Raw genomic sequence first — 23,788 nt, forward strand, 5'->3', positions numbered from 1 at the left:
ATGAAAACAATTAAGAATGTGGCTTTTGATTCATTCTTAGATGCAAGAACAGCAAACAGATGTGAAATTTGTCTTCTTAACAGTTTCTATTTTCTGTTTAAAATAAATGCAAAGGTTTCATTTTCAAAGAGTAAACCATTTTAGGAAAGTGGTAAAAGGAAATCGATACTGATCAGGGATATAGAGAGAGCTGGAGAGGTTGGCATTCAGGACATCAATCCTCAGCGTTTTGAAATGTATTTTAGGATATAATGCTCAGTTCGACTCTCCATCCTTTCTTGTGTATTGTACTGAATTAGTCTGCTAACTGCCTTCCTTGCTGTCTCTTTGACCCCTAGTTTCTGGGGGTAAAGATCATTCTCTAAAACTAGTAGCGTAAGGACCTCAAGGATATATGCTTTTCTGGCATCTCCTTGGGGCAGCTCCATGGTTTATTCCAGTTATACCTGAAGTTCTCCAAATCAATCTATGTTGTATCTGGGGCTTCTTTACAGACTCTGTTTTTTGTCCTACTTGAACTGTATACTTTGGAAGAGTAGAAACAATGATTCTTCTCATCACATGGTACCCTGCAAATGTAAATGTTTATTTGACCATCCATAAATATTTGTTAAGTAAATGAATATTTTTTAAAACATATGGTAGAAGTAGTACTTTTTCACCTCTTTAATCATCTAGGTTACTCATATTCTTCCTTCAAAATCCAACTCAAAGACATCTGCTCAAATTCCTCCCCATCCTCCCTGCTCCTTCAGTTCTCCTAACACCTGGTGCACATCTTTATCATAATGTTTGTCACCCTGACCCCTGTTAGACTGTAAGCTCCTTGAGAGCAATAGCATGATTTATTTATATTTGATCCTCTGAAAAAACAAATGCTCAATAGATTTTTAAAAAATCATCCAAAAATAGATACTTTAGTTTCTGAGTGTGCTAGAAGAATGACAACATGAGGGAAATGAAAGTATGAGTTTAGATTGAAACCAGAAGGTAGTTTCACCAAGACCTTATAGGATAGGTTGGAAAAAAAATAGAAGTTAATCACTGACTTAACTTGAATTTGAATTTAAGTTATCTGGCAGCTAAAGTGTAGAGGAAAACAAAAGTGTCACATATTTCTTAATTAATTAAAGGGAAATTTATCTTTATGAAAGTACTTAGTATTTTGTAAAAGTACTCAGTATCTATAACCAATATAGATATTGCTATACTATATAGATATTGCTATACTCTTAGCAATATCTTCATGTAGTATTTTTAGAAAATACATGAAACATGTACAAATAAAAATTGTATATACTGAAAGGCCATAATAACATTAAAGAATAAAATTTGGGTTTTCAGCTGAAATATTATGATCCATGTTACCTTATGATGATCTAACAAAATGTAGAAATAAAATTTAATGAATCTGAAATTAACCTCAATTAAGTTTCTCTTAATAAGATATCTCAGGTTATCCTTTAGCAAGAGCTGGATTAAAGCTTTCTCAGTGCTGACATTCAAAGATTTTTAAAAGGGGACTTAAATGTTTTTATACAAGGTGTAGAGAAAGCAAAGGTGACAATCTTTTGCATGATTTTAGGAGTCTGATTTTTATTCTTATTTTAGTCAAAGATCATATTTCTTCTGATTAGTATTTTTTTAAATCAACATTTTTGCTTATATCTCAGATATATTTGTAAAACAGAAAATCTACTCACATATTTTTCCCCTTGGCGTTAAATACCGTGTGAGAGTCGATTTGAGCCTGAAAAAAAAAAATATTATGGTGCCATTATTTTAGAGTCTTAATTACATTGACTGTAGAAGAATCTCAGCAAAATAAATATGTAATTTTGAGATACTTACATCTCGATAATTTCTCAGAATTAAGGTCCTTGTAAAAGACAATTCCCTGGTGGCTGAGAGAATAGATAAAGTTATTTAGTATTCTACATTTAAATATTAGAGAATAGCTACCTACAGTGGGCTGTTAGTTAATAATTGATATTAAGCCACTCTTTCTGTTAAGAATTATATAATGCTTTCAGTGAAGTCTTGTTTGTAGTTAATACTGATAATGCCAATGTCATCAGTGTGAAAACAATGCAATAGAAAGAAGACATTCATTCAGTAAACTGCTTTGTTAAATTAAGATGTATTTTTTAAGGGGGTGGTAGATAGACTTTAACCATGATTTATTACCACGTATAATCAAAATATTATTGCAGATCCTTGTCACAGACTCTCTAATAAGACCATATGTAATATGTAGTACATTTACCTTTTAAGTCTCTGGTTATGAACAACCAACTGTCCCTAAATTTATTTTCTTCCTATTTAATTATTCATTGATGATGGTCCTGTTGAGGAAGAAGTTTTCCTCTACTTATCTGGGTTCTGGCTGGTCTAAGAATTAAATTGACATGAGATAAATTAACAGGAGAAAATCAAACAAAGTTTAGTAATGTGTATACATGGGAGAGACCCAGAAAAACTGAGTAACTCGTCAAAATGGCCAAAGTCCTCACCTTGACTACCCTCCTCAGCTAAAGATAAAAGAGGATGTTGAGGGTAGGGAGAGTCAGCTATGGGAGGTTACCAGGAAAAGTGCAGTAACTGGGTGATTGTGATGCAGATTTAAGTCATTGCCTTCTCTCTTGAGTTTCTAGAGACCTGGTTGTCCTCATGTATACATGTGTCCAGGTATAAGAGGGAGACACACTTACAAATGGAGATTTCCCTTATAAATGTACATGTTTCTTACAAAGGGGCAACTCCTACTTGGTTTTCAGAGTCTTTCCCACTTCTGCTGTTTCTCAGAAAATAACAAGCTTAAAACAATTAATATGCCAAAGAGACATATTTTAGGGTGGCAAATTCTGATCCCCTACATTGCCTCAGACAAGGTATAGTAGAAGCTAGGATGTTTAAACAAAATTAATAATGTGACTGAGAAAGTCTTGTGTTTCAAATATACATCTCATTTTCAGTGTAATTAATAAACAGTATTATTTCATCAATCAAATTAATGGTAAGCAAATAAGTTAAATGCTTTTGTTTCTTATCCAGTGTACCAACCTATTTAAACTAACTTCATTGGAAGTGTAGGTTTATTATGATGAGTACTTTTACCCTTAGGTCTTAGATTCACTCATTTCTGTTCAATAGGATGAATTGCACATGCTATATGCCTAGTGGTGTTTAGGGAACTATAAAGGATAAAAGAGAATTAAGATAAAAGGTTCTTATCCATCAAATAGTTTATAATTTATTTAGGGTAATAAATTACTGAATAAAAGCCAAAAAGTAATATACACCAAAAATGCATGATAGGCCCATGCCATGGGTGAACAAGGAGAGAACACCTAGAACAGCAGAGTTAAAATAAAGTTTCTAAGGAAGAAAAGAAATGTAAACCATCCTCTAAAAGAGGTAAGTGTTGATGAATGCAAGTTAGTGTGTCCTATGCACAGTGAGGCCAAACAAACCCAAGTGTCAGAGTTTGTATCAGGGAAAGGTTTATTGCAAAAGCCAAGCAAGGAGAACACACAGGTCAAGCTACAAAGCCCAAACTCCCTGATGGTTTTTGGGGAAGCGTTTTTATAAGCAAACTTTGGGGTGAGCGATGCAGGGTATGAGACTTTCTTCTGATTGGTTGGTGCTGAGGTAACAGGGCAGTGCTCCAGGAATCTTGTGCTCAGCCATATGTTACCATCCTCCACCTAGGTGGGGGCCTTAGTTCGTGCAGAAGAATTCGAAGATGTTGTTGTGTATACTTCTTCAGGAGGAACCAGGACCCTGCCCCATCACTGCACTATTGTTTCTTGACTGTTCCTCCTTTGTTTCTGCATTCCTTCACTTTTCTGGTTAGCAACTGTTTGAATTTGCCCTTCGGTAGTCCTGAAAGGTCTAGGAAACTGAAGCCTTGTTCCTATAAGCAAGAAATGGAGGGCTTGGAAAGGATTTGTACCTGGGAGGGCCCCACAGGGTCCTGCTTGGCTTTAGAAACAAATAATGACAAGCTCTATATAAGGTCTCTGCATATATCAGAGAAATAGAAAGCCTGATGAAAGCTATGTTTTAGTAAATTTATTGGACACTAATGTAGAGATTCAACTGGATACAAGAAGGCATGGTAATGACTGGAGAAAGTGAACTGACACTTTTTATTTAAGTTATCATTGCAATTATATATTTTAAAAAATAATAACAATGAATGCTGCAGCTGTTTCTATTCAAGCAGAAAATAATGATTTTATAATTTCCCATTTTGTCTGTGTGTATAATACAAATGATGTTACCAATTACCTATCAATAGACAGCTCTTCCCTGGAGCTAGGTGATTTTGGCACATCTTGAAACTCAAATTAATGAGCCTGTATTAATGATTAGAATAAAAATGTGATTTATATTCAAGTGATTCCCCAGGCTTTGGAGTAAAGCAAATTACAGATTAATTTATATGAACTTGGTAATTTCAAGTATCTATTAAAAAAAGAAGTATATACATTTTAGGACATATATTTAAATTATTTATCTAAAACATATAAAACACATATTTATAGTAAAATAATTAAAAGTAAGTTTATGCTAAGGACTTAAAGAAAGAAGAGAACTTGGTAACAGTAATTATAAATAATATTTAAGCAACTTATATTTTATACTGCAATTTATATGAAATAATAGTAAAATAAGAAGTGTGTTATTGAATAACACCATGAATAACCCCAAACCTTAGGTCACTGCTCATGAGATAATACGGCATTTAGTTCATTTAGCCTTTCTGACTGTAATCCCTAAGCATGAGATGAACAAAGTTATCTCTAACTCTGGCACCTAACTCTTAAAGACTGGTGACCAAAAGATAAGAATTAGGAAACCCAGAAGAAAAAGATAGTTAAGTTTTGCTTACCAACTTCAAACTTGTGTCATGGCACTACATAACATTTGGAAATCCTTGGGGATGATTAAATTCATACCTATTGATATCTGGTGCTTACCAAAGCATAAATACACTGCCTCTGAGGATTTAAAGTTAGTTTTAAAGGGTATTAACACAATCCATCATATTCTCTTTGGAATTTTCTTACTGTAATACTATAATAATGCGCTGAATCAGCTTTGCTGAATCTAACTTCTCTTGAATAGCTTTATTCTGTTTTGCAAATTCTAATTTTGTTGACCAAGACGACCTGGACATAAGTTTAAGTAAATTTTGGTACTGAATTCTCTTTTATACCTTAAAAGCTGTAAACATGCTTTAAAAAATGTTCCAAAATCATTTGTCTGTTAATAGCATTTTTGTTATCAGCTCTAAAATAGACCAGTGAATCAATAATTTCTATTCATTGATTTGGAAAATGGAATATAATTAATATTATGTACATAAGAATAAGACACTTAAATTATAATATATTTGAAAGAACTTATTTCAGTTATATTTCTAGTGTATTTTTGTTATAAAAAAAGTAATACTTGCCTTTTTAAGTAAAATCTAGCTATATAATCTATTCAAAAACCAATTCAAAATCTGGGATAATTTAGACCTGGCCTCTTTAGACCTAAGAAAAATATTTTTCACATAGTACACATTCAATAAATATAAATAGTAATAATTCAACTTTGAAATTATATATGTAAAAAGAAAATGTTATTTAAGAAAAAGTAAACATGATCACAGCAAAGCATATTCTCTGAGATAAAATACATTCAATATAGATACAGTAATCTATCATTATTGATATAGTAATGGTAAGTCATATATATTAATATGTGTTTTATTTCAAAAGTATGCATTTATTACTTTAAGTAAATTCTGAAAGACATATAGTAAACACTGCTTTGTTAGCCTAATTAAAATGAATAAGTCTAAAAAGGGTATAATCATTTTATTAACATTTAAAAGAAATTTCCATGTACTGATTTGATGACAGGATTGATTCTTGTCACTTTAATCAAAATAACAGGCCATGCTACCCAAGAGAAATAAGACTTCCATATAAAATGGTAATTCATTCACTGCCATCTGTTTACATTAGCACCTCACATTTACTTAAGTATCCATTGATAATTTTTTAATGTATGGAACAACTTGAACTGCATTGGTAGCTTAGAGGGAGCAGGCTTCATTTTTTTACGTGCAAGCTATTGAAGGACTTCTACTAGGTTAAGAAGCTAAGGGGATATATTTAAGAAATACAAAAAATAAAGTAAAATAAAAATGAAAATAACTGTTACTTTCCTTTCTGAAAAAGCAATACAGTTTAAATAGAAATCAGTAGAAATTATTACAGCTCAACTCAATCAGTTACCACTGATACAGCTAGAAGCTGTAGTAGAGGTAGGCCATGGAATAGGCAAGCAGTCCTTTCCTAATTAATTCGCACACAGGCTATTTCTTCAAATAATTTCTGAAAGGTATATGCTACATAATGCTTTGTTCATCCAATGACAACAGGTTCAAAAAGGTACTATCACTTTATTTAATGTTTCATGCAATTTAATTATTTATTTATTTATATTTTTTACATCTTTATTGGAGTATAATTGCAATGGTAAATGGGAGCGTTTTCTTAATTTCACTTTCAGATTTTTCATCATTAGTGTATAGGAATGCCAGAGATTTCTGTGCATTAATTTTGTATCCTGCAACTTTACCAAATTCATTGATTAGCTCTAGTAGTTTTCTGGTAGCATCTTTAGGATTCTCTATGTATAGTATCATGTCATCTGCAAACAGTGACAGCTTTACTTCTTCTTTTCCAATTTTGATTCCTTTTATTTCCTTTTCTTTTCTGATTGCTGTGCCTAAAACTTCCAAAACTATGTTGAATAACAGTGAGGATAGTGGGCAACCTTGTCTTGTTCCTCATCTTAGTGGAAATGCTTTCAGTTTTTCACCATTGAGGACGATGTTGCTGTGGGCTTGTCATATATGGCCTTTATTATGTTGAGGAAAGTTCCCTCTATGCCTACTTTCTGCAGGGTTTTTATCATAAATGGGTGGTGAATTTTGTTGTAAGCTTTCTCTGCATCTATTGAGATGATCATATGGTTTTTCTCCTTCAATTTGTTAATATGGTGTATCACGTTGATTGATTTGCATATATTGCAGAATCCTTGCATTCCTGGAATAAACCCCACTTGATCATGGTGTATGACGCTTTTAATGTGCTGTTGGATTCTGTTTGCTAGTATTTTGTTGAGGATTTTTGCATCTATGTTCATCAGTGGTATTGGCCTGTAATTTTCTTTTTGTGTAGTATCTTTGTCTGGTTTTGGTATCAGGGTGTTAGTGGCCTCATAGATGAGTTTGGGAGTGTTCCTCCCTCTGCTATATTTTGGAAGAGTTTGAGAGGTATTGGTGTTAGCTCTTCTCTATGTTTGATAGAATGTTTGATAGAATTTGCCTGTGAAGCCATCTGGTCCTGGGCTTTTGTTTGTTGGAAGATTTTTAATCACAGTTTCAATTTCAGTGCTTGTGATTCGTCTGTTCATATTTTCTATTTCTTCCTTACTCAGCCTTGGCAGGTTGTGCATTTCTAAGGATTTGTCATTTCTTCCAGGTTGTCTATTTTATTGGCATAGAGTTGCTTGTAGTAATCTCTCATGATCTCTTGTATTTCTGCAGTGTCAGTTGTTACTTCTCCTTTTTCATTTCTCATTCTATTGATTTGAGTCTTCTCCCTTTTTTTCTTGATGAGTCTGGCTAATAGTTTATCAATTTTGTTTATCTTCTCAAAGAACCAGCTTTTAGTTTTATTGATCTTTGCTATTGTTTCCTTCATTTCTTTTTCATTTATTTCTGATCTGATCTTTATGATTTCTTTCCTTCTGCTAACTTTGGGGGGGTTTTGTTCTTCTTTCTCTAATTGCTTTAGGTGCAAGATTAGGTTGTTTATTCGAGATGTTTCCTGTTTCTTAAGGTAGGATTGTATTGCTATAAACTTCCCTCTTAGAAATGCTTTTGCTGCATCCCATAGGTTTTGGGTTGTCGTTTTTTCATTGGCATTTGTTTCTAGGTATTTTTTGATTTCCTCTTTGATTTCTTCAGTGATCACTTTGTTATTAAGTAGTGTATTGTTTAGCCTCCATGTGTTTGTATTTTTACAGCTCTTTTCCTGTAATTGATATCTAGTCTCATAGCGTTGTTGTCGGAAAAGATACTTGATACAATTTCAATTTTCTTAAATTTACAGAGGCTTGATTTGTGACCCAACATATGATCTACCCTGGAGAATGTTCCATGAGCACTTGAGAAATATGTGTATTCTGTTGTTTTTGGATGGAATGTCCTATAAATATCAATTAAATCCATCTTGTTTAATGTATCATTTAAAACTTGTGTTTCCTTATTTACTTTCATTTTGGATGATCTGTCCATTGGTGAAAGTGGGGTGTTAAAGTCCCCTACTCTGAATGTGTTACTGTTGATTTCCCCTTTTATGGCTGTTAGTATTTGCCTTATGTATTGAGGTGCTCCTATGTTGGGTGCATAAATATTTACAATTGTTATATCTTCTTCTTGGATCTATCCCTTGATCATTATGTAGTGTCCTTCTTTGTCTCTTGTAATAGTCTTTATTTTAAAGTCTATTTTGTCTCATATGAGAATTTTTATGCCAGCTTTCTTTTGATTTCCATTTGCATGGAATATCTTTTTCCATCCCCTCACTTTCAGTTTGTATGTGTCCCTAGGTTTGAAGTGGGTCTCTTGTAAACAGCATATATATGGGTCTTGTTTTTGTATCCATTCAGCCAATCTGTGTCTTTTGGTGGGAGCATTTAATCCATTTACATTTAAGGTAATTATCAATATGTATGTTCCTATTCCCATTTTCTTAATTGTTTTGGGTTTGATATTGTAGGTCTTTTCCTTCTTTTGTGTTTCTTGCCTAGAGAAGTTCCTTTAGCATTTGTTGTAAAGCTTATTTGGTGGTGCTGAACTCCCTCAGCTTTTGCATGTCTGTAAAGGATTTAATTTCTCCATCAAATCTTAATGAGATCCTCGCTGGGTAGACTAATCTTGGTTGTAGGTTTTTCTCCTTCATCACTTTAAATATGTCCTGCCACTCCCTTCTGGCTTGCAGAGTTTCTGCTGAAAGATCAGCTGTTAACCTTATGGGGATTCCCTTATGTGTTATTTGTTGTTTTTCCCTTGCTGCTTTTAATATGTTTTCTTTGTATTTAATTTTTGATAGTTTGATTAATATGTGTTTTGGCATGTTTCTCCTTGGATTTATCCTGTATGGGACTCTCTGTGCTTCCTGGACTTGATTAAGTGTTTCCTTTCCCATATTAGGGAAATTTTCAACTATAATCTCTTCAAGTATTTTCTCAGTCCCTTTCTGTTTCTCTTCTTCTTCTGGGACCCCTATAATTCGAATGTTGGTATGTTTAATGTTGTCCCAGAGGTCTCTGAGACTGTCCTCAGTTCTTTTCATTCTTTTTTCTTTATTCTGCTCTGCATTATTTATTTCCACTATTTCATCTTCCAGGTCACTTATCTGTTCTTCTGCCTCAGTTATTCTGCTATTGATCCCTTCTAGAATATTTTTAAGTTCATTTATTGTGTTGTTCATCATTGCTTGTTTCCTCTTTAGTTCTTCTAGGTCCTTGTTAAATGTTTCTTGCATTTTTCTCTATTCTATTTCCACGATTTTGGATCATCTTTACTATCATTTTCTGAATTCTTTTTCAGGTAGACTGCCTATTTCCTCTTCATTTGTTAGGTCTGGTGGGTTTTTATCCTGCTCCTTCATCTGCTGTGTGTTTTTCTGTCTTCTCATTTTGCTTATCTTACTGTGTTTGGGGTCTCCTTTTTGCAGGCTGCAGGTTCATAGTTTCCGTTGTTTTTGGTGTCTGTCCCCAGTGGCTAAAGTTGGTTCAGTGGCTTGTGTAGGCTTCCTGGTGGAGGGGACTAGTGCCTGTGTTCTGGTGGATGAGGTTGGATCTTGTCTTTCTGGTGAGCAGGTCAACGTCTGGTGGTGTGTTTTGGGGTGTCTGTGGCCTTATAGTGATTTTAGGCAGCCTCTCTGCTAATGGATGTGGTTTTGTTCCTGTCTTGCTAGTTGTTTGCCATAGGGTGTCCAGCACTGTAGCTTGCAGGTCGTTGAGTGAAGCTGGGTGTTGGTGTTCAGATGGAGATCTCTAGGAGATTTTCACCATTTGTTATTATGTGGAGCTGGGAGGTCTCTTGTGGACCAGTGTCCTGAAGTTGGCTCTCCCACGTCAGAGGCACAGCACTGACTCCTGGCTGCAGCACCAAGAGCCTTTCATACACAGGGCTCAGAATAAAAGGGAGAAAAAGAGGAAGGAAGGAAGGGAGGGAGGAAGGAAGGAAGAAGATAAAATAAAAGTAAGATAAAATAAAATAAAGTTATTAAAATAAAAAGTAATTATTAAGAAAAAAAAATGGACAGACAGAACCTGAGGACAAATGGTGAAAGCAAAGCTATACAGAGAAATTCTCACACAGAAGCATACACATACACACTTACAAAAAGAGGAAAAGGGGAAAAAATAATATATCTTGCTCTCAAAGTCCACCTCCTCAATTTGGGATGATTCGTTGTCTATTCAGGTATTCCACCTATGCAGGGTACATCAAGTTGATTGTGGAGATTTAATCCGCTGCTCCTGAGGCTGCGGGGAGAGATTTCCCTTTCTCTTCTTTGTTCGCACAGCTCCTGGGGTTCAGCTTTGGATTTGGCCCCGCCTCTGCATGTAGGTGGCCGGAGGGCGTCTGTTCTTCGCTTAGACAGGACGGGGTTAAAGGAGCAGCTGCTTCGGGGACTCTGGCTCACTCAGGCCGGGGGGAGGGAGGGGCGTGGAGTGCGGGGCGAGCCTGTGGCGGCAGAAGCCAGCAGGGCATTGCACCAGCCTGAAGCGCGCCTTGCGTTCTCACTGGGAAGTTGTCCCTGTATCCCGGGACCCTGGCAGTGGCGGGCTGCACAGGCTCCCGGGAGGGGCGATGTGGATAGTGACCTGTGCTCGCACACAGGATTCTTGGTGGCGGCAGCAGCAGCCTTAGCGTCTCATGCCCTGCTCTGGGGTCTGCGCTTTTAGCAGCACCTTGCGCCCGTCTCTGGAGCTCCTTTAAGCAGCGCTCTTAATCCCCTCTCCTCGCACACCAGGAAACCAAGAGGGAAGAAAAAGTCTCTTGCCTCTTCGGCAGGTCCAGACCTTTTCCTGGACTCCCTCCCGGCTAGCCGTGGTGTACTAACCCCCTGCAGGCTGTGTTCACGCTGCCAGTCCTCTCCCTGCCATCCGACAGAAGCCTGAGCCTCAGCTCACAGCACCCCCTTACCCCAGCGGGTGAGCAGACAAGCCTCTCGGGCTGGTGAGTGCTGGTCGGCACCGATCCTCTGTACAGGAATCTCTCCGCTTTGCCCTCCGCACCCCTGTTGCTGTGTTCTTCTCTGCAGCTCCGAAGCTTCCCCCTCTGCCACCAGCAGTCTCTGCCCGTGAAGGGGCTTCTAGTGTGTGGAAACCTTTCCTCCTTCACAGCTCTCTCCCACTGGTGCAGGTCCCGTCCCTATTCTTTTGTGTCTGTTTTTTCTTTTTTCTTTTGCCCTACCCAGGTACGTGGGGAGTTTCTTGCCTTTTGGGAGGTCTGAGGTCTTCTGCCAGTGTTCCGTGGGTGTTCTATAGGAGTTGTTCCTCGTGTAGATGTATTTCTGATGTATCTGTGGGGAGGAAGGTGATCTGCGTGTCTTACTCTTCCGCCATCTTCCCCCCTGCCTTCACAATTTATTTTTATTTGAGCTTGATTTCCTTGGGACCCCTCCCTATTGTGGATTAATGTTTTAAAATATAATGTAATGACATCACACAGAAATATGTGCTGTGATGACTTTTCCTTCTGGCACAAAATTGCCTTTCTGAAGTACAAGAGACCAACACCAGCAAGCAAGAAAAACTGAGCCCCTCTGAGTGTCCAAAATAGAAAATAGAAAGATGGATTCAGAAAGCTACTCCCTGCCACAATGGCTCACTGAGCACAGAGGCAAAACCCCAGAAAATTCAACTCTTAAAAGGCTCAAGGTACAAATACTTTTCCACTATTCTCAGATTGTTAAATCTTTATCTAGTAGTGAAACCTCACATTCACCTGGCCTCCAGATTTAGATCTTAGAGGAGGAGCTAACAAAATCCACACCCATCCTGTGAATATAAAAGAAGCCCCATTAGTAGTTTTGGGGAAAATGCCACAAGATTACTAAGTACTATTTAAGATGAATAAAGAGAAAGAAAATAGAGAGAGAGAGAGAGAAAATCAGGCTCGATTAAAGATTCCACAGTATAAAAAGAGGCTAACATGCACACAGTAAAAGAAGCACATATTGTTGAAGAAGAATTACTGACAGTTCAGGGGAAGGCAAATTTGTACAGTATATGTTTTAGATTTTCAATAAAATTGGAATATGAACTTTATGAGACAAAAAAGGATAAGAATGTTAAAACAGTGGACCAAGAAAAGAAGGAACTGGATAAAAGACTAAAATAAAGGGGAGCTTGATGAGATCAGAGAAGAATGTAACATCATAAACAATACAGCTGGATAAAGATGACATTAGAAACAGAACAGAATCTACACTATGGAAAATAAATTAGTACCAAGGAGGTACTGATTTTATGTCTTACACTGAAGGGGAAAGAGATAGATGGTAATAGATTCTGAAGCAAAAAGTGATCTTGCAAAGTGGAAAGATAAGAAAACAAAGCTGGATAAAGTTATATATACATGCATTATTTCTAAATACAATATATATGCATTATTTCTAAATATAATACTAGCAAATTAAATCAACCATAATAAGAAAATAGTAGTCCTATACCAAGTAAAATTATTCCTGTAATATAGTCGTAGTTCAACATCATGAAATGTACTAATGTAATCTATTGCACTGAGAGAGAAATAGAGAAATATTATTTGAATCTTGATAGATAATAAAATATAGTGAAGATAATGTTTGAGACATAATTTATGGTTTACATACATTAACTCATTTTAATTTTCCCCAAAAAACTTATGCTAGTTACTATTATCATCATCACTTACCTGATGAGGAAATTGAGGCAGAGAGATTAAGAGATCAAGACAAGGTCATCCAGCTAGAAAATGACAGCTATTATGTGAAGAATGCAGATTTTTTTGTTGTTTAAAAATTGGATATTCATATTTATACATTTGTGTATAATATGAATACACGTGGTCTTATGTATAAAGAATTAGACAAAATTGCTCTAAAAATCTGAAGAATAAACTACTTTACACCATACAATATTACATATGTAGATATACATTTAAAAAAAACTGAAGCAACATACAGCAAAATACTAAGGAGGCTACCTCTGATTGATCATTGATCAATGATTTTGATATTGTCTTTTCTGCTTTTCAGTATTTATGTGCAATATTCGCATAAACAAAAACATAAATGACAAATGCACAGCAAACATTCTCAATGGTGAAAAACAGAAAGCATTTCCTCTAAGATCAGGAAGAAGACAAGGGTGTCACCTCTCGCCACTATTATTCAGTATAGTTTTGGAAGTCTTAGGCATGGCAATTAGAGAAGAAAAAGAAATAAAAGGAATCCAAATTGGAAAAGAAGAAGTAAAACTGTCACTGTTTGCAGATGACATGATACTATACATAGAGAATCCCAAAGATGCTACCAGAAAACTACTAAAACTAATCAGTGAATTTGGTAAGGTTGCAGGATATGAAATTAATGCACAAAAATCTCTTTCATTCCTATACTAACAATGAAAGATCAGAAAAAGAAATTAAGGAAACAGTCCCATTTACCATTGCAACAAAACGAATAAAATATCTAGGAATAAACCTACCTAGAGGAGGTAAAAGACCTGTACATGGAAAACTATAAGACACTGATGAAAGAAATCAAAGACGACACGAACAAATGGAGAAATATACCATGTTCTTGGATTGGAAGAATCAATATTGTGAAAATGACTGTACTACCCAAAGCAATCTATAGATTCAATGCAATCCCTATCAAACTACCACTGGCATTTTTCACAGAACTAGAACAAAAAATTTTACAATTTATATGGAAACACAAAAGACCCCAACTAGCCAAAGCAGTCTTGAGAAAGAAAAATAAAGCTTGAGGAATCAGGCTCCCTGACTTTATACTATACTACAAAGCTACAGTAATCAAGATAGTATGACATTGGCACAAAAACAGAAATATAGATCAATGGTACAGGATAGAAAGCCCAGAGATAAACCCACACACATATGGTCACCTTATTTTTAATAAAGGAGGCAAGAATATACAAAAAGACAGCCTCTTCAATAAGTGGTGCTGGGAAAACTGGACAGCTACATGTAAAAGAATGAAATTAGAACAGTCCCTAATACCATACACAAAAATAAACTCAAAATAGATTAAAGACCTAAATGTAAGGCCAAACACTATAAAACTCTTAGAGGAAAACATAGGCAGAACGCTCTATGACATAAATCACAGCAAGATCCTTTTTGACTCACCTCCTGGAGAAATGGAAATAAAAACAAAAATAAACAAATGGGACCTAATGAAACTTAAAAGCTTTTGCACAGCAAAGGAAACCATAAATGAGATGAAAAGACAACCCTCAGAATGGGAGATCTTCTGCCCATTTTTGGATTGGGCTGTTTGTTTTTTTGTTATTGAGCTGCATGAGCTGCTTGTAAATTTTGGAGATTAATCCTTTGTCAGTTGCTTCATTTGCAAATACTTTCTCCCATTCTGAGGGTTGAGTACTCAGAAGACTTTTGCCTCAGTCTTCCGAGGGAACCCTCATGCACTGTTGGTGGGAATGTAACTTGATATAGCCACTATGGAAATCAGTATGGAGGTTCCTTAAGAATCTAAAAATAGAACTACCATATGACCCAGCAATCCCACTCCTTGGAATATACTAGAGATAACCATAATATTTAGGACCCACTCAGGTTATTTGGAATAATCTTCCCATCTCAAAATTCTTAATTTAATCACATCTGTTAAGTCTCTTTTGCCATATAAGATAACGTTCACAAGTTCTAGGGATTAAGATGTGATCATTTCTGGAGACCTGCCACACATGCCAAGCGTCCTAAGAACAAGGTTGGAAATGAGAGGGGAAGAGAAGAGGAGACACTGGAGTGTTCTGTGAAATTTCATTTTTAATAATTTACAAGTGTTCAGTCAAGAAGAAACAAACATGAAGCCAAAGCAAATATACAAAATAAAATTTCATTGTTATTTTTAGGTGTTTTAAATGTTTATCTACGTTTGAAAGGGCAGACAACGATAGAGAATCCACTGTGGTCTTCAAGTGGGAATAAAGGACAACGGTGGAATGAGGCACATGTTAATATATATCCAATTACTTCATTTCAGGTAAGAAAAGAACAATCATGTCTGCAGATATATTTTTGCACTTGAGCATAATGTTAAAGGCAGATCTTGAGCAAAATTAGAATGAGTATGCAAAAATTCTGACATGAGCATCACAAAAATAACATGATTACGTTTCCCTTTAGTTCTAAAAGTTGTTTTATAAAGAGAAAATGTCCTTTTCTCTTATTAATTAACATCTATCAAGTAATATGTTTGAATAATTGTCTATCCGAATTCAAGTGATTTGCCTGGAAAAAATGTAATTTGTTTCTATAAAATCATATGTGTGTATTTTTTTCCTTGAAGACAAACAACATACATTCTTATAATAAAGGAAGCTGGATGATCAATTCTCAAATAATCTGTTTGAATTTTACTTGATGGAATTTTGTATACGTTAGCAAAATCTCTTTGAGGTAATGTCATTTTAGTAATTTATTACTTTGATTATCAAAGTTAGAGAACTTTAAACAAGTTACTCTTATTTGTTTTTATATAGAAAAGAAGACAGGCTTAGATAGGATTAAGAGAATTAGCTGCAAATATACAATAAAAATTTTAATGATTATAGCAATGGTCATCATGGCTAGAAAAAATTTTTCATAAACTATTTTAGTGGAGAAAATATGTAGTTTTAGTGATTTTAGTAACTTTATATATGTATTTTATATACTCAGGCTGAGTATGTTTTTCTACTGGGGATTTCTTAATTGCATTTTATGGCATTTAGTAAGGGTATAGAAATTCAGAGAGCTTCAATTATGCCAATTTTCAATTGGTGGAATGCTGTCTTCTTGTAACTTAATCTATAAAAAAATTCTAATGACTGATTTAGAAATTACACTTCTAAAACTAACCAGGATGATAAAAATGCACTCAGTTTTTCACTCTGGTAAAGAATAATGGAGTAAATCCTAGCTGATTATCTACAAACACATAAAAGCAACTCAATTCATAGATCCTAGTAATTATTTTGTTTCTATGAAGAATAAAATAGTTGAGTAAAAAATGAATAAAATAAGTTGAATAGAGAATAAAAAAGAATAAGAAGAGAGAATAAAAAAGTTGAATGTAAAGCAACATATCATTAAACCAAATTAAACTGGGACGACAGAACTCCAAAGCATTACTGATAAAAGTAACCTTAATATTAAAATGTACATACCTCTATAGGCATCAAAGAACCTTTCTTTCTAAAAAAAATGATGTTCTTCTAGACGTTTTTGCTTCCTATGTCACTGCCTTACCAACACAAAACTATTAAATCAAATACATATAAAGTAAGTATTTAAGGGACTAGTTATATTAATGTTTCCTTCAGGATAATCTTTTATTGCCATAGACATCAATTTAGTAAATATTTATTGAGTACCTTCAAGACAATCATTTATTGTCACAGACAACAGTACAATAAATACTTATTGAGCTACTACTGTGTGCCAGGCACATTGCTAGCCATGAAGATTTCATAGTGATTGTTTACCTCAGATTGGTGGAAATACACATCTAAACACATACATCACATACTGTAATAATTGCAGTAATAGAAATATGCACAAGTTTCTATGAGCACACCTAATCAACGAGAAGAGTATGGAGGAGAGTCAAGAGAAGCCTGTTATATGGGGTGAAACCTGAAGAGAGGGATTGCAAAGTAGAAAAAGGTCTAATATTAATATTGCAGCAGAGTTCAGAGTAAACCAAGACATGGAGGTCATACATCACAGGATTTGTCAGAGAAACAGAGAGACATTTATCTGGAATTTGGTACACAAAAATAAATCAAAGACTGATGTGACATGAGGTTAAGGAACCTCAAGAGCATAGACACTGGGGAGTTATGGAAAGATTTTACTCAGGGGATGACATGGTGCATCACTTAGGTTGTTGTATGGAAGATGATTCAAGGAGATAAAATCGGGCCAGCAAACCAGTTAGAACACTGTCGTAAAATCCACATAAAGGATATTGAAAGGACAAACTAGGGAAGTGGTATGAAGAAAAGAGGATGGTTTCAAGATATACTTAGGTATAAAAACTAGCAGAACATTTTTATGTTGGGAATTTGGGAAGTAGCCATGAATGACCAAGAAGCTTCTAACTGGGGTGTCTTGAGTAATGTCTGTTACTTTATCCATTACCTTAAATAACAAAACGAGGAAAAGAGACAAGCTTCAGGGATGATTATGGTTACTTCTGTTTTGGACATGTTAATATAAAATGCCTGTGGAATATCCTCTTAAAGATGTGCAGAAGGTAGGGCTTCCCTGGTGGCGCAGTGGTTGGGGGTCCGCCTGCCGGTTTAGGGGACGCGGGTTTGTGCCCCGGTCTGGGAGGATCCCGCGTGCGAGCCATGGCCGCTGCGCCTGCGCGTTCAGGGCCTGTGCTCCACAGCAGGAGAGGCCACAGTAGTGAGAGGCCCGCGGACCGCAAAAAAAAAAAAAAAAAAAAATGGTGTGCAGAAGGTTATTGCATATGTTTTTCTGAAGCTTTGGGGACAAACATTTTTGTAGGTCATTAGGCTGTATGTGCTGCCTAAAACTCTGGGAGTGGTTGATATTTCCAAGGAAAAGTGTACATATGTGAACAGTGATTAAAGACAGTGGAACCACACAGAACACTAACCAATCATTAACATGAACTGTGGAAGAGGAGCTTGATCCTAAGTAGTGTTTTTTAGAGTTATAAGGAAGGAGATCCAGGAAAGTTTGGTGCTCGCAGAATTTAAAGACTGTGATTCTCAAATTGGAAAGGAGGTCAAGTCCAGTAGACTGGTCATTACAGAGAGTGCCCACTCTTAAGAAATTTGCATAAGGTAGTAAGGAAATTGGGAAAACCACCATCTTATCTAAAATTATTTCACTATTCACAATTTATAGAATAACCTACTGTCTTCACATTCACTAATCATTTCCTTTGCAATGTCTAATGTGCTTTCAGTCCTACTCAGTGTATTTTTCATCTCAGCCATTATACTTTCCATCTCTGTAAGTTCAATTTGAGTCTTTTTTAAAAATACATTTCATGTCTTAAGTTAATGTTTTGAACCTATTAAATCCAATTATAATAACTGTCTAATGTCATTGTCTGCTAACAATATCATCTGTGCCATTTCTCGGTTGGTTTTGATTAACTGATGTTTTCTCATCTTTACAAGTCATTATTTTCCTGCTCCTTTACATGTCTGGTAGTCTGACTGGGTGTCAGACATTGTAAATTTTACCTTCATAGTTGCTGGGTATTTTTGTGATTCTTTATTCTTGAGCTTATTTGTGATGTAGTTTAGTTACTTGGAAACAGCTTGATAATTTTTGTTCCTGCTTTTAAGATTTGTTACATGAGACTAGAACAGTGTTTGATATCAGGCTGATTATTTCTCAATACTGAGGCAAAAGTCTTCTGAGTACTCTACCCAATGCCTCATGAATTAGGAGGTTTCCCAAGTTCTGTGTTAGCTGGGCACTGTTACATTAAATGCATCCCCCTGGGTCTTTCCCATGTCTTAGGCAGTTTCCTCACATTCAAGGCCTGATCAGGACTTTGCTGAAAACTTGAGGGGTACCCTCTGCAGATGTCTCTTTCTCTGCAATTCTTTCTTGGCCTGTATTCTACCCTGCATACTCTAGCCGCCTTGGATTCCTTGGACTCTCAGCTCTATCTCCTCAACCCAGATTTTCTACCAGGCTCTACCTTTGTTCTGCTTTCACCATAGTCTATAAATTCTGTATAGGGCAGTCATAAGGTAAACCTTGTTTGATTTCTATCACTCAGGGGTTCACTGTTCTTCATTACCTGATGGCTAGTGTCCTGAATACCATTCTTTCATATACTTTGTCCGGTTATTTGGTTGTTTCAGTTGGGAAGATAAATCTGGTTTCTGTTACTCTATCCTGGCTGGAAGCCAATCCAAAAATGAAGATTTTGAATCAATGAATTTCTAAACTATTTAAATTACCAATGGGAAATGAAGATAAATAAAACCATATTTTTATATTGGATCTCTAGGTCCTTATTTCTCTGAGATAGTTCTAGGTCCATTGGCTAAGGACTTTCATTTCATAAATCTTGATTGTTCAAGGAAATGCAACTGCACCATCCTACCCCATTTTTTAAATTTAATTTTGTTTTCAAGTTTATTGTTGTTTTCAACTTTTTTCAGACAAAGTATATTTTTCTTCAAAAGTCATTTATAGGGCTTCCCTGGTGGCGCAGTGGTTGAGAGTCCGCCTGCCGATACAGGGGACACGGGTTCGTGCCCCGGTCCAGGAGGATCCCACATGCCGCGGAACGGGTGGGCCCGTGAGCCATGGCCGCTGAGCTTGCGCGTCCGGAGCCTGTGCTCCGCAACGGGAGAGGCCACAACAGTGAGAGGCCCGCGTACCGCAAAAAAAAAAAAAAAACAACAAACAAACAAAAAAGTCAGTTATAAACTATCAAACTTTTCAAAAATCTTGCTTTGGTATATGATGCCTACCAGAAAAGCATGGCAAAGAAAAGTATGGAATATATTACTGTACAGATTAAGTTGTGAGAAGTTTTAACGTTATTCAAATGTAGATTTGTGGCATTCTAGGATGTCTTTAATTCAAGTGGAAAGGTTATCTCTTACCTCTCAGAATTTTAAATGAAATATAAGTGATTTTGAGACTCTGTTACATTGACACATTTTATGTTTTGTTTGGAGTTGTATGCCTTCAAATTAGTTTGATCCATAAACCCTTTAAAAAAACAACCACTTGCAAAGTTCTTTGTCTCAGTGCGTCCAATTAGTTTGCTTAGCTGAAAATCAAATTATTGTGTAGTACTTTTTCAGGCAAATAGAAGTTTTCTCCTACTGAAATTTCTTTTGGGGCTCTTTTTCTAGAATTAATTTAGCATGATCGTACTTGTGAGGAAAATATATTTAGCTGGATTCAGAAGGATTAGGGAAAAAATTTCCAAAAAAGTAAAATTAATATGGTGTTAGTCTTAGAATGTCACTTTTATTTGTTATCCTACACCAAGGAAAATATTTAACTATCCTTTTAAATGCTTTACTTCTTTCACAGTACATTCCAAATGTTTTGTGAGGGAAAAGTATAGAGACATTATAATACTGTCTTTACATTTTTTTAGGTATAGGCGAAAAGAATTCTGGAGATCTTCTTATATCCTCATTTAAAGATTTGAAAGTATGTTTTGAGACAATTTATCTTAAATCACACAAATCCTTAACATTAAATATGGATTGGAAAAGAGATTATAATGCTCTCATTATATCATGCTGCCTTTATATATTTCTATGAATAATAATAATCCAGAAAATATCATCCTCCTTAGTAGACATTACATGCTCACATAGATACATATCTGACATTCTAAGCCAAATTCCGGAGCAATTATAGACATGATGATGGCTCCTGAAGTAACTATTGAAAACATTTTCTAATTGCAATTCACAATGAGATCTAGTTCTTTTTGTTTTTGCCAACAGTCAAAATCTCATGTTATTATTTCAGATTAGAAGCTTTAACAACCAACTGACATTTATCCAGCAAGTTGGACTGGCAGAGTCTTGTGAAGTTAAACTCAGTGTTAATATTTATATAGTTTCTCCAGAGAAAAAGCTTAGGCTACTCACCTGGTTTATTATGTTACCTCTCTTCAAATCTCTTCTGTACTGGTTAAGGATAGTTCTGCTCTTTGCAGGTAAGAGGGAAAAAATAAAAATAAAAATAAAGGATAGTTTAATTATTTGCTGAACCAGTAATAAAATAAAGGTAAAATTATTAATGTTAATAACTATTTTCAAATTTATTCACATCCGAAAGTTTTTCCAAGTGATGTACACTGTCAGTTTTCAAACTGCATTCCAAGACTTTGGCTTTGCCTTAGCAGTAATGATCAGAAGCGATGTCTCTTATCAGAAAGAAAACATTTGCAGAGGCACTATTAATGTTGAGTCATCATCAGAAGTGCGTTGTAGTCTTTGACTCCCCAATTACCTTTACTCATTAGTGCTACATGTAGCTCTTCCTCCCTTTCTGAGAAATTATATTTGAACATAAACTTTTACAGCATCATCTGTATCTCCCTATATATTGACATCTATATCTACATGCTTTAAAGCATTATAAATAAATGTAAGAAACTGTCAATTGATGAATTGAAATAATTTTGTGTAGTGTAATTCTAATACAGAAATTCACATACATTTTTTAAACTCCCACTTGCATTTACTCACCAGGAATTAATTTTCTGATCATGCAGTATTTCTTGCATATTAAATTTGCTGAATTGCAGGCACACACTGTGAAAACGTTACAATTTTAAACTTGTTTTAGTTAAGGGAAACCATTTTAAATAAGATCAGTGTGATTATGTGTGAAGAACAGGTTTTGCACAATTTGAACACTCTTTAGGAGACCTAAACGTCAACATTTTCTCCCTGAGAATCTAGATGCCATTAATTCGGTCTTCAAGGCAATTAAGCCAAATGCATTTCAGAAGTATTGAAGAGGAAAATAACATAGTCTTATCCTTGTAATGTAATAGTAGTCAGAATCATGACGGTACTTCATTAAAATATGACATATTTAATCTATAAAACTAGAGAGCATTTCTTCTCTGAGTGAATGTAATTCAGACTTTTTTCATTGCATACAGATCACATCTTCCAAGTTGAGATACATCATATTATAATGGACTGTTATAGTTTCTCATCTTTGTATTTGAGAAAAAAGATGTTTGTCACCAAGGATTTATTTTTAAAAGCACTTGAAAGTTTGGCCAAGGTACATTATTTAAATTTAATACCTATGCATTTTATTTCTGTTATCTATCTCATAGTCAAAAACAATATAAGGAGAAAATATCCCTCTAGGTCTTCATCTCAAAGCCGTTTATAAGTCTATTAGAATCTATAAAATCGTGTTATAATAATTCTAGTTGCAGTTCAGAGCATAAACAGAACAATGCAATAAATATTTCTTTGTAAGAGTCAAATGAGTTAAAAAACAATCTATATCTTCCCAATAACAAAGCTTCTGTGGAAATTAAAAGGAAGCAAGCCAACAACTACGCGGTACCTTTTTCTTTCTTCATGTTCAAATAGGACCCTGAGGAAGACTACGGTATTTCTCTAGCCTATTGGATTGGATTCCCTATCATCACAAGATTTCAAATATATATTAAAAGTACCAATTATATAACTGTGCCAAGAATTTGATTGTCAAAAGTTATTTTTATCATCCCAGTAATTACTACTACTAATTCTCTGATTTATGTCCACACAATAACTAAAACACTGCTATGCTTGGAAAGTAATCAAATTGCTTTATTCAGAGACAAACTGTATTATCTATAGTTATGCAGATAAGTGTAAATAATAAATTTACAAATCAGTCAGCTTTTATTACTGTAACACTTCATCAGGATCACTGAGGGATGAAGTATTCATATAAAAGAATGTTCTAGATAGAGGCAGCCCTCTGTACATAAGACAATTCAACTTTTGTTGATTTGTATTTCTGCTGTTCAGCCAACTACACATTTGCGGTCAACATATTGCCAGTAGGCAGGCAGCACACATATTAAATTCCATCAGTCAATCTACTCTCTGATGTTTACCACCAAAGTCTCCCCAACACTCCCTCTCAATCTGACCACAAAAGAAGGGTGGCAGCATCCTTCACAACCTCGCTGCTTCAAGACTTTTGTTTTTAGCACAAGCCTAGGTTCAACCTTGGGTTTTTGATCAAGCTGCACAGCGAGGCAGAAAGAAGGAAAGAAAAAGAAAATTAATAGGAAAAGTAGGAATGTTTAATACTTTAAAGTCAGTAACAGAAGTTTTGAAATGCTTTGAGCAATGGCAAGATCATTCCAGGGAAAGAAGCTTTGAAAAGTTCAGGAATGATTTTGATGATTTAGACATTTTAATTTTGATTTTTAAAATAATGCCATTATTTTATATTGACACTTATCTCCAGGTAACAGCAACTTATTAAGTGAAAATAATTGTGTACTTTAAATAAGAAAAACTGTGGATAATTTTATTGTCTACTCACCTCTACATACCTAAGATGGAAAAATCCATGTCTCTCAAGCGTGTTCCTCCAGCATCCTTCCCAATGCAAGGATTATGACTTCAGCTTCATCTCTTTAGATTTCAAGTGTGAGCAGGTGCAGAACATTCTAACCTACCCGTATTAGCCTTTTCACCAACATCTCACTTCGCACACAAATCATACTGGAATGCAATCCTCTATCTTTGCCATGGCCACATTACAAACCCTGTATTCTGTTCTACAAACAGTGTTTACTCCCTTTCTCTTTCTACTCCACCTCTTAAAATTAAAACTCTTGGTGCTTGAAGAGGTTTCCTCTTCACCATACCAAATTTTTCTGACTAATACATTCTTATT

The 23,788-nt window shown here is 35.3% G+C and overlaps 1 protein-coding gene across 2 annotated transcripts in view; it reads left to right on the forward strand.

The window, feature by feature from the left end:
• MDGA2 (MAM domain containing glycosylphosphatidylinositol anchor 2) overlaps positions 1-23,788 on the forward strand; it is a gene marked incomplete at both ends in the record, with an annotated part of 831,925 nt that overhangs the window by 802,608 nt on the left and 5,529 nt on the right. For both annotated transcript variants that reach the window (XM_082842707.1, XM_082842708.1), the window contains one exon: positions 15,256-15,386. In XM_082842707.1, coding sequence (XP_082698833.1) covers positions 15,256-15,386 — 131 coding nt within the window. The remainder of the gene's footprint in view (positions 1-15,255; positions 15,387-23,788) is intronic.

The sequence above is a fragment of the Leucopleurus acutus genome (assembly GCF_964270905.1).
Source record: "Leucopleurus acutus genome assembly, chromosome: 1".
Lineage (NCBI taxonomy): Eukaryota > Metazoa > Chordata > Mammalia > Artiodactyla > Delphinidae > Leucopleurus > Leucopleurus acutus.